At 44.9% G+C, this 13059-nt stretch overlaps 1 protein-coding gene across 12 annotated transcripts in view; it reads left to right on the forward strand.

Moving 5' to 3' along the window:
• Positions 1–13059, forward strand: part of SOX5 (SRY-box transcription factor 5) — a 496029-nt gene that overhangs the window by 397653 nt on the left and 85317 nt on the right. For all 12 annotated transcript variants that reach the window (XM_063929373.1, XM_063929372.1, XM_063929371.1 and 9 more), the window contains one exon: positions 10406–10532. In XM_063929373.1, the coding sequence (XP_063785443.1) occupies positions 10406–10532 (127 nt within the window). The remainder of the gene's footprint in view (positions 1–10405; positions 10533–13059) is intronic.

Here is a 13059-nt window from a genome sequence, read left to right on the forward strand (position 1 = left end):
GTGTCAGAATTGGCAGCTTTATCTTACAAAAGCCCATATCTGATTTTCCATTCGGACAGGGCAGAACTGCGGACTCGTCCGCATTTTCTCCCTAAGGTGGTGTCAGCATTTCATCTGAACCAGCCTATTGTAGTGCCTGCGGCTACAAGTGACTTGGAGGACTCCAAGTTACTGGACGTTGTCAGAGCATTAAAAATATATATTGCAAGAACAGCTGGAGTCAGAAAATCTGACTCGTTGTTTATATTGTATGCACCCAACAAGATGGGTGCTCCTGCGTCTAAGCAGACGATTGCTCGTTGGATCTGTAGCACAATCCAACTGGCACATTCTGTGGCAGGCCTGCCACAGCCTAAATCTGTAAAGGCCCACTCCACAAGGAAGGTGGGCTCATCTTGGGCGGCTGCCCGAGGGGTCTCGGCATTACAACTTTGCCGAGCAGCTACTTGGTCAGGGGAGAACACGTTTGTAAAATTTTACAAATTTGATACTCTGGCTAAGGAGGACCTGGAGTTCTCTCATTCGGTGCTGCAGAGTCATCCGCACTCTCCCGCCCGTTTGGGAGCTTTGGTATAATCCCCATGGTCCTTTCAGGAACCCCAGCATCCACTAGGACGATAGAGAAAATAAGATTTTACTTACCGATAAATCTATTTCTCGGAGTCCGTAGTGGATGCTGGGCGCCCATCCCAAGTGCGGATTATCTGCATAAATTGTACATAGTTATTGTTAACTTATTCGGGTTATTGTTGTAGGAAGCCATCTTTCAGAGGCTCCGCTGTTATCATACTGTTAACTGGGTTTAGATCACAAGTTGTACGGTGTGATTGGTGTGGCTGGTATGAGTCTTACCCGGGATTCAAAATCCTCCCTTATTGTGTACGCTCGTCCGGGCACAGTACCTAACTGGAGTCTGGAGGAGGGTCATAGGGGGAGGAGCCAGTGCACACCACCTGATCGGAAAAAGCTTTACTTTTTGTGCCCTGTCTCCTGCGGAGCCGCTATTCCCCATGGTCCTTTCAGGAACCCCAGCATCCACTACGGACTCCGAGAAATAGATTTATCGGTAAGTAAAATCTTATTATATATATATATATATATATACATATTTGTGTTCTATAGGGATATATACATACATACAGTGTACTATAGGGATATATACATACTGTGTGTTCTATAGGGATAATATATATATATATATATATATGTATGTACGTACGTACGTACGTACGTACGTACGTACGTACGTACATACATACATACATATTTGTGTTCTATAGGGATATATACATACTGTGTGTGCTATGGGGATATATACATACTGTGTGTGCTATAGGGATATATACATACAATGGGGTATATGTACCGATTTGGAGTGAGATTCATTAAGCTGCCGGTCAGCAGTTGACCGAAAGTAACCTCACCGCTGACCGCAAAGTTGGATACAATGGAGCGCATAGACACTACATTGTATCACTGCCGTGTGCTGCCTGACAGACACTACAGGAGCACACAGCCAATCAGGAGAGTGCCACGACGTGGTGCTCCCTGATTGGCTGAAGGGACCCTCTTTGACAGGAGTCAGGGGGGGTCCTGGCAGTCGGGGAAAGGGGTCCCATGTGTAAACATGGGGCCCCTTTCAGTGCGTGGTCGGGTTTCCGTTTTTTTGTTTTGCCAAGTACGTGGATTATACAAAGGTCTGATTCTACACTGGATTATGTGAGTATAATTTTTTTCACAGGTACCCCGAGGATTCTACATGGAGAAGAGGACCGAGCCTCGTGGGAACATAGGTAAGTATGTATGTTTGGAGGTGTGCATGTATGTAATAAACTTATACTGTCACGGTGTGTGTGTCCTGCTTTTTGGGGGGTATTTTTTTTAGTAGTAGTACTACAGGTACCAGCGGGCCCGGTTTTCCACCGCATGCTGGTACTTGTGGTTCTCCGGGTGAGGCTTGCTGGGACATGTAGTACTGCTACTAAAAACAATATTCACATTTTTTTCAAAAGGCTATCAGCCCCCCATCCGCCGCCCTTGGATGGGGCGGGACAGCCTCGAGCTTCACCCCTGGCCCTTGGGTGGCTGGAGGGGGGGGGGGGGGGGCCTTGATTTAAGGGGTTCCCACTCCTCCAGGGTACCCCGGCCAGGAGTGACTAGTTGGTTATGTAATGCCAGGGCCGCAGGGACCAGTATAAAAGTGTCCCCCGGCTGTGGCATTATGTACCTGGCTAGTGGAACCCGGTGCTGGTTTCAAAAATACGGGGGACCCCTACGCTTTTTGTCCCCCGTATTTTTGGAACCAGGACCAGGCGCAGAGCCCGGTGCTGGTTGTTTAAATATGGGGGAACCTCTATCATTTTTCCCCCCATATTTTTGCAACCAGGACCGGCTCAAGGAGCCCGAGGCTGGTTTTCCTTAGGAGGGGGGACAACACGCAATTTTTTTTTTAAATTAACACTTTCCCATCCCCTTCCCACTGATAAACATGCACGGTTCTCACGGATCCGTGCATGCCTATCAGAACACGGTAAAAAAAAGCAGGTCTGTTTTAAAACAGCTTTTTTTTACGATTTGTATTTATTCACGGCAGTGTTTGGCTATTGCCGGCAGTGTTTGTGAAATACAAATTTTAGTAAATTACCGAGTTCTATCAAATAACAGGCATATTTGACCGATGGTGTATTCATTCGTATTTTTTTTTCTTGGACTACAAAAAAAACACGAATGCCCTCATCACTGCCGAGATTTGTGCTTAGTAAATTCCCGAGATGACACTTTGAAGAAAAAACACCAAAACGGTCAAAATCGGAGCTTAGTAAATATACCCCCATGTGTTATAGGGATATATACATACTGTGTGTGCTATAGGGATATATACATACTGTGTATGCTATAGGGATATATACATATTTGTTTTCAAAAGGATATGTACAGTCAGTGTGCTATAGGGATATATATATATATATATATATATATATATATATATATATATATACTGTGTGTGCTATAGGGATATATACATACTGTATGTGCTATAATGATATATATTTGGAGTGTGCTATAGGTATACATATATACAGTGTGCTATAGGGATACATACGTAACATCTGTGCTATAGAGATCTATATATACTGTGTGTTATATAGGAATATATACATAAAATGTGTTCTATAGGGATATATACATACTGTGTGTACTATAGGGATATATACATACTCTGTGCTATAGGGATATATACATAATGTGTGTGCTATACAGATAGATATATATATAGATATATATATATATATATATAATACTGTGTGTACTATAGGGATACATATATAGGGATCTATATACCGTGTGTGCTATTGGTGTATGTGTATATATATATATATATATATATATATATATATACACATACATACTGTGTATGCTATGGGGATATATACATGCTGTGTGTACTATAGGGATAGATAGATAGATAGATAGATAGATAGATAGATAGATAGATAGATAGATAGATACATACATACATACATACATACATACATACATACATACTGTGTGTGCTATAGGGATATATACATAGTGTCCGTGCTATAGGGATATATACATACACTAAGGGGGTCATTCCGAGTTGTTCGCTCGCAAGCTGCTTTTAGCAGCTTTGCACACGCTAAGCCACCGCCTACTGGGAGTGAATCTTAGCATAGTAAAATTGCGAACGAAAGATTCTCAAAATTGCGATTACACACCTCTTAGCAGTTTCTGAGTAGCTTCAAACTTACACGGCATCTGCGATCAGTTCAGTGCTTGTCGTTCCTGGTTTGACGTCACAAACACACCCAGCGTTCGCCCAGACACTCCTCCGTTTCTTCAGCCACTCCCATGTTTTTCCCAGAAACGGTAGCGTTTTTTCGCACACACCCATAAAACGGCAAGTTTCCGCCCAGAAACACCCACTTCCTGTCAATCACATTACGATCACCAGAACGAAGAAAAAACCGTGAGTAAAATACCTAACTGCATAGCAAATTTACTTGGCGCAGTCGCACTGCGGACATTGCGCATGCGGATTCGTGACTAATCGCTCCGTTGCGAAAAAAAAATAACGAGCGAACAACTCGGAATGACCCCCTAAGTGCTATAATGAATGATATATACATACTGTGTGTGCTATAGGGATATATTCATGCTGTGTGCTGTAGGGATATATACATAATGTGTGTGCTGTACGGATATATACATGGTGTGTGCTTTAGGGAGATATACATACTGTGTGTGTTATAGATAGATAGATAGATAGATAGATAGATAGATAGATAGATAGATAGATAGATAGATAGATAGATAGATAGATAGATAGATATTTGTGTTCTATAGAGATATATACATAATCTGTGTGTGTTATAGGGATATATACATACTGTGTGTACTATAGGGATATATACATACTTTGTGTGTTATAGGGATATATACATACTGTGTGTACTATAGGGATATAAACATACTGTGTGTACTATAGGGATATATACATACTGTGTGTGTTATAGGGATATATACATACTGTGTGTGTTATAGGGATATATACATACTGTGGGGTAAATTTACTAAGATTCGTATTATCCAGATTCAGGTCAAAGTTCAATCACGAATGACATCGAAAGTGTAAAACTGCAACTTTTTGAATTGATTCCGACTAATTTACTAAGCTGTCGTATTCGGGTTTTTCTTTTGTTCCGATGTCGATGTCATTCGTGGTTTTTTTTCTATTTTTACGGCAGTGATTAGCAAAACACTGCCGACTTTTTTTACAATCAATCTCGGCCGGATCTGTGTGATCCGTGCTGGGGTTTATTTATTTTTATTTTTTTAATTAAACACTGTAAAATAATAAAAAAAAATGCGTGGGGTCCCCCCTCCTAAGCATAACCAGCCTCGGGCTCTTTGAGCCGATCCTGGTTGCAAAAATATGTGGAAAAAAATGACAGGGGTTCCCCCATATTTAAGCAACCAGCATCGGGCTCTGCGCCTGGTCCTGGTCCCAAAAATACGGGGGACAAAAAGAGTAGGGGTCCCCCGTATTTTTAAAACCAGCACCGGGCTCCACTAGCTGGACAGATAATGCCACAGCCGGGGGTCACTTTTATATAGTGCCCTGCGGCCGTGGCATCAAAAATCCAACTAGTCACCCCTGGCCGGGGTACCCTGGGGGAGTGGGGACCCCTTCAATCAAGGGGTCCCCCCCCCCCAGCCACCCAAGGGCCAGGGGTGAAGCCCGAGGCTGTCCCCCCCCATCCAATGGGCTGCGGATGGGGAGGCTGATAGCCTTTGTTGTAAAAGAAAAGATATTGTTTTTAGTAGCAGTACTACAAGGCCCAGCAAGCCTCCCCCGCATGCTGGTACTTGGAGAACCACAAGTACCAGCATGCGACGGAAAAACGGGCCCGCTGGTACCTGTAGTACTACTACTAAAAAAATACCCAAAAAAAGACAAGACACACACACCGTGAAAGTATAATTTTATTACATACATACACACATACATACATACATACTTACCTTAAGTTCCCACGCAGGTCGGTCCTCTTCTCCAGTAGAATCCAAGGGGTACCTGTTGAAGAAATTATACTCACGAGATCCAGGGGTCCAGGCTCCTCGGGAAATCCAGGGGTAATCCACGTACTTGCATAAAATAAGAAAACGGAAAGCCGAGCCACGAACTGAAAGGGGCCCCATGTTTTCACATGGGACTCCTTTCCACGAATGCCAGAAACCCACTCTGACTGATGTCTAAGTGGGTTTCTTCAGCCAATCAGGGAGTGCCACGTTGTAGCACTCTCCTGATCGGCTGTGTGCTCCTGTACTGAGTGACAGGTGGCACACGGCAGTGTTACAATGTAGCGCCTATGCGCTCCATTGTAACCAATGATGGGAACTTTCTGCCCTGCGGTTGACCTAAAGTGACGTCACCGCTGAGCAGAAAGTTCCCAGCATTGGTTACAATGGAGCGCATAGGCGCTACATTGTAACACTGCCGTGTGCCGCCTGTCACTCAGTACAGGAGCACACAGCCGATCTGGAGAGTGCTACAACGTGGCACTCCCTGATTGGCTGAAGAAACCCACTTAGACATCAGTCAGAGTGGGTTTCTGGCATTCGTGGAAAGGAGTCCCATGTGAAAACATGGGGCCCCTTTCAGTTCGTGGCTCGGCTTTCCGTTTTCTTATTTTATGCAAGTACGTGGATTACCCCTGGATTTCCCGAGGAGCCTGGACCCCTGGATCTCGTGAGTATAATTTCTTCAACAGGTACCCCTTGGATTCTACTGGAGAAGAGGACCGACCTGCGTGGGAACTTAAGGTAAGTATGTATGTATGTGTGTATGTATGTAATAAAATTATACTTTCACGGTGTGTGTGTCTTGTCTTTTTTTGGGTATTTTTTTAGTAGTAGTACTACAGGTACCAGCGGGCCCGTTTTTCCGTCGCATGCTGGTACTTGTGGTTCTCCAAGTACCAGCATGCGGGGGAGGCTTGCTGGGCCTTGTAGTACTGCTACTAAAAACAATATCTTTTCTTTTACAACAAAGGCTATCAGCCTCCCCATCCGCAGCCCATTGGATGGGGGGGGGGGCAGCCTCGGGCTTCACCCCTGGCCCTTGGGTGGCTGGGGGGGGGGGACCCCTTGATTGAAGGGGTCCCCACTCCCCCAGGGTACCCCGGCCAGGAGTGACTAGTTGGATTTTTGATGCCACGGCCGCAGGGCACTATATAAAAGTGACCCCCGGCTGTGGCATTATCTGTCCAGCTAGTGGAGCCCGGTGCTGGTTTTAAAAATACGGGGGACCCCTACTCTTTTTGTCCCCCGTATTTTTGGGACCAGGACCAGGCGCAGAGCCCGATGCTGGTTGCTTAAATATGGGGGAACCCCTGTCATTTTTTCCCCCATATTTCTGCAACCAGGATCGGCTCAAAGAGCCCGAGGCTGGTTATGCTTAGGAGGGGGGACCCCACGCAATTTTTTTTGAAAAAATAAGCACTTTCCCACCCCTTCCCACTGATATACATGCACGGATCTCATGGATCCGTGCATGCCTATCCAATCACGAATAAAAAAAAAAGGTCTGTTTTTTTTTAGCACTTTTTTACGAGTTGTAATTTTTCACGGCAGTGTTTGTTTGTTTTTTGCTTTGCACTTCTTAGTAAATGACCGAGATTCATACTTAAACAGCCGCGTTTTGACCGATGGTGTATTCATTCGTAATTTTTTACTTGGACTTGCAAAAAATTACGAATGCCCTCATCTCTGCCGTGATTAGTGTTTAGTAAATTACCGAGATGACACTTTGATGAAAAAACGGCATCTCGGTCAAAATCGGGAGCTTAGTAAATTTCCCCCTGTGTGTGTTATAGGGATATATACATACTGTGTGTGTTATAGGGATATATACATACTGTGTGTGTTATAGGGATATATACATACTGTGTGTGCTATAGGGATAGATATATATAGATATAGATATATGCATACATACATACAGTGTGCTATAGGGATATATACATACCTACTGTGTGTTCTATAGGGATATGTACATACAGTGTGCTATAGGGATATATACTTATTGTGTGTATGCTATAGGGATATATACATACTGTGTGTGTATTATAGGGATATAAACATACTGTGTATGCTATAGGGATAGATATATATATATATATATATATATACACACATACATACATATTTGTGTTCTATAGGGATTTATACATACAGTGTGCTATAGGGATATATACATACAATGTGTTATAGGGATATATACATACTGTGTGTGCTATAGGGATATACACATACTGTGTATGCTATAGGGATATATACATATTTGTGTTCAAAAGGATATGTACATTCAGTGTGCTATAGGGATATAGATATACTGTGTGTGCTATAGGGATACATATATATTGTGTGTGCTATAGGGATATATACGTACTGTGTGTGCTATAATGATGTTTACTTGGTGTGTGCTTTAGGGATATATACATACAGTGTGCTATAGAGATCTATACATACCGTGTGTTATATAGGGATATATACATATCATGTGTTCTATAGGGATATATACATACTGTGTGTACTATAGGGATATATACATACTCTGTGCTATAGGGATATATACATACTGTGTGCGCTATATGGATATACAGTATACATGTGTGTGCTATACAGATATATAAATACTGTGTTTTATATTGGGATATATACATACCGTGTTTTAAATAGGGATATATTAATTTTTGTGTGCTCTAAGGATATTTACATTCCATGTGTGCTATAGGGATACATTTATTGTGTGTGATATAGGGATATATACATATTTTTTGTGCTATAGGGATTCATACATGCCATGTGTTATATAGTGATATATACATACCATGTGTGCTATAGATATATATACATACAATGTGTTCTTTAGTGATATATACCTACCATTGTGTGCTATAGCAATATATACATACGGTGTCTTATATGGAGATGGTACATACCATGTGTGCTGTACGGATATTTAATTACTGTGTTCTATAAGGATACATACATACTGTGTGTACTATAGGGATATATACATACTGTGTGTGCTATCGGCATAAATACATTCACTATGTGCTATAGGGATATATACATTCTATGTGTGCAATAAGGATATATACAATACTATGCAAACGTTTTATGCAGGTGTGGAAATAATGCTGCAAAATAATATTGCTTCAAAAATAGAAGTGTTAATACTTTATTTTTAACAATTAACAAAATGCAAAGTGAAGGAACAGAAGAGAAATCTAAATCAAATCAATATTTGGTGTGACCGTCCTTTGCCTTCAAAACAGCGTCAGTTCTTCTAGGTACACTTGCACACAGTTTTTGAAGGAACTCGGCAGGGAGGTTGTTCCAAACATCTTGGGGAACTAACCACAGATCCTCCGTGGATGTAGCTTGCTCATATCCCTCTGTCTCTTCATGTAACCCCAGGCAGACCTCATGATGTTGAGATCAGGGCTCTGTGAGGACCATATACTCCTTGTTCTTCTTTACGCTGAAGATAGTTCTTAATGACATTGGCTGTATATTTCGGCTCGTTGTCCTGCTGCAGAATAATTTTGGAGCCAATCAGACGTCTCCCTGATGATATTGCATGATTGATAAGTATCTGCCTGTATTTCTCAATAATGAGTACGCCATTAATCGTGACCAAATCCCCAAATCCATTTGCTGAAATGCAGCCCCAATCCTGCAAGGAACCTCCACCATGCGTCACTGTTACCTGCAGTCTCTCATTATTGTACCGCTCTCCAGCCCTTCTGCCAACGCACCGCCTTCTGTTACAGCCAGATATTTCACATTGAGACTCCTCAGTCCAGAGCCCCTGGCGCCATTTTCCTGCACCCCAGTTCCTATGTTTTCCTGCATAGTTGAGTCGCTTGGCCTTGTGTCCACATCGAAGGTATGGCTTTCTGGCCGCAATTCTTCCATGAAGACCACTTCTGGCCAGACTTCTCCAAACAGTAAATAGGTGGACCTGGGTCCTACTGGTTTCTGCCAGTTCTGAGCTGGTGGCACTGCTGGACATCTTCCGATTTTGAAGGGAATTAAGCATGATGTGTCTTTCATCTGATGCAGTAAGTGTCCTTGGCCGACCACTGCGTCTACGGTCCTCAACATTGCCCGTTTCTTTGTCCTTCTTCAAAATAGCTTGACAACACACCCTGAAACCCCGGTCTGCTTTGAAATCTTAGCCTGGGAGAGACCTTGCTGATGCAGTATAACTACCCTGTGTCTTGTTGCTGTGCTCAGTCTTACCATGGTGTATGACCTGTGACATGAAACCGCCTTCCACAACCTCACCTTTGTAGCAGATTGGCTGTTCCTCACCTAGTTTTAAGCCTCCTACACAGCTGTTTCTTTTTGAGTTAGTGACTGTTTCAACCTACATATCAAAATGAAATGATTCTCATTATCACCTGTTTGATATGATGGGTTAATCATACACCTGACTATAATCCTGCAAAATCCCTGATTTTGTGCAAGTGTACCTAGAAAAATAGATACCTGTTTTGAAGGCAAAAGATGGTCACACCAAATATTGATTTGATTTAGATTTATTTTTTGTTCCTTCACTTTGCATTTTGGTCATTGATAAAAGTAAACTATCAACATTTCTATTTTTGAAACCAATCTTACTTTGCAGCATTATTTTCACACCTGCCTAAAACGTTTGCACAGTGCTATATATACTGTGTGTGTATATATATATATATATATATATATATAGGATGTCACAGCAGCCTACAGTATGTACATATACACAGTGTTATATCGCAAGAGTGACAAGTGATATAATAGTTTCCTTTTTGTTTGTGTTCCACAGGTCCAAGGCCAGCTGCCCCCCCTAATGATACCTGTATTCCCACCTGATCAGAGGACGTTCGCAGCAGCAGCTGCAGCCCAGCAAGGATTCCTCATACCTCCTGGATTCAGCTATAAGGCCGGATGCAGTAAGTTTCTAATAGTATAGAGCTTGCATGGAAGAAAGTCAGGAGAGACACCAGTGTCCACATCATGTAGGAAGCAGTAGTGACCTGTAGGGCAGACCCCGATCTTCCCATCATGTAGGGAGCAGTAGTGACCTGTAGGGCAGACCCCGATCTTCCCATCATGTAGGGAGCAGTAGTGACCTGTAGGGCAGACCCCGATCTTCCCATCATGTAGGGAGCAGTAGTGACCTGTGGCACGGACCCAAATCTTCTCATCATGTAGGGAGCAGTGGTGACCTGTAGAGCAGACCCCGATCTTCCCATCATGTAGGGAGCAGTAGTGACCTGTAGGACAGACCTCGATCTTCCCATCATGTAGGGAGCAGTGGTGACCTGTCGGGCAGACCCCGATCTTCCCATCATGTAGGGAGCAGTGGTGACCTGTCGGGCAGACCCCGATCTTCCCATCATGTAGGGAGCAGTGGTGACCTGTAGGACAGACCCCGATCTTCCTATCATGTATGGAGCAGTAGTGACCTGTAGGGCAGACCCCGATCTCCACATCATGTAGGAAGTAGTGGTGACCTGTAGGACAGACCCCGATCTCCACATCATGTAGGGAGCAGTAGTGACCTGTAGGATAGACCCCTATATTCCCATCATGCAGGGAGCAGTAGTGACCTGTAGGATAGCCCCCGATCTTCCCATCATGTAGGGAGCATTAGTGACCTGTAGGGCAGACCCAGATCTTCCCATCATGTAGGGAGCAGTAGTGGCCTGTCGGGCAGACCCCGATCTTCCCATCATGTAGGGAGCAGTGGTGACCTGTAGGACAGACCCCGATCTTCCCATCATGTATGGAGCAGTGGTGACCTGTAGGACAGACCCGATCTTCCCATCATGTAGGGAGCAGTAGTGACCTGTAGGACAGACCCCGATCTCCACATCATGTAGGGAGCAGTAGTGACCTGTAGGGCAGACCCCGATCTTCCCATCACGTAGGGAGCAGTGGTGACCTGTAGGACAGCCTCCGATCTCCACATCACGTAGGGAGCAGTGGTGACCTGTAGGGCAGACCCCGATCTTCCCATCATGTAGGGAACAGTGATGACCTGTAGGGCAGACCCCGATCTTCCCATCATGTAGGGAGCAGTGGTGACCTGTAGGGCAGACCCCGATCTCCACATCATGTAGGGAGCAGTGGTGACCTGTAGGGCAGACCCCGATCTCCACATCATGTAGGGAGCAGTAGTGACCTGTAGGACAGACCCCTATCTTCCCATCATGTAGGGAGCAGTAGTGACCTGTAGGGCAGACCCAGATCTTCCCATCATGTAGGGAGCAGTAGTGACCTGTCGGACAGACCCCAATCTTCCCATCATGTAGGGAGCAGTGGTGACCTGTAGGGCAGGCCCCGATCTTCCCATCATGTAGTGAGCAGTGGTGACCTGTAGAGCAGACCCTGATCTTCCCATCATGTAGGGAGCAGTAGTGACCTGTAGGGCAGACCCCGTTCTTCCCATCATGTAAGGAGCAGTGGTGACCTGTAGGGCAGACCCCGATCTTCCCATCATGTAGGGAGCAGTGGTGACCTGTAGGACAGACCCCGATCTTCCCATCACGTAGGGAGCAGTGGTGACCTGTAGGACAGCCTCCGATCTCCACATCACGTAGGGAGCAGTGGTGACCTGTTGGGCAGACCCCGATCTTCCCATCATGTAGGGAACAGTGATGACCTGTAGGGCAGACCCAGATCTTCCCATCATGTAGGGAGCAGTGGTGACCTGTCGGACAGACCCCAATCTTACCATCATGTAGGGAGCAGTGGTGACCTGTAGGACAGACCCTGATCTTCCCATCATGTAGGGAGCAGTAGTGACCTGTAGGGCAGACCCTGATCTTCCCATCATGTAGGGAGCAGTAGTGACCTGTAGGACAGACCCCGATCTTCCCATCATGCAGGGAGCAGTAGTGACCTGTAGGGCAGACCCCGATCTTCCCATCATGTAGGGAGCAGTGGTGACCTGTAGGACAGACCCCGATCTTCCCATCATGTAGGGAGCAGTGGTGACCTGTACGACAGACCCCGATCTCCACATCATGTAGGGAGCAGTAGTGACCTGTAGGACAGACCCCGATCTCCACATCATGTAGGGAGCAGTAGTGACCTGTAGGACAGACCCCTATCTTCCCATCATGCAGGGAGCAGTAGTGACCTGTAGGGCAGGCCCCGATCTTCCCATCATGTAGGGAGCAGTAGTGACCTGTAGGGCAGACCCCGATTTTCCCATCATGTAGTGAGCAGTGGTGACATGTAGGGCAGACCCTGATCTTCCCATCATGTAGGGAGCAGTAGTGACCTGTAGGGCAGACCCTGATCTTCCCATCATGTAGGGAGCAGTAGTGACCTGTAGGGCAGACCCTGATCTTCCCATCATGTAGGGAGCAGTAGTGACCTGTAGGGCAGACCCCGATCTTCCCATCATGTAAGGAGCAGTGGTGACCTGTAGGACAGACCCCGATCTTCCCATCATGTAGGTAGTAGTGG

This window comes from Pseudophryne corroboree, chromosome 6, assembly GCF_028390025.1.
Source record: "Pseudophryne corroboree isolate aPseCor3 chromosome 6, aPseCor3.hap2, whole genome shotgun sequence".
Lineage (NCBI taxonomy): Eukaryota > Metazoa > Chordata > Amphibia > Anura > Myobatrachidae > Pseudophryne > Pseudophryne corroboree.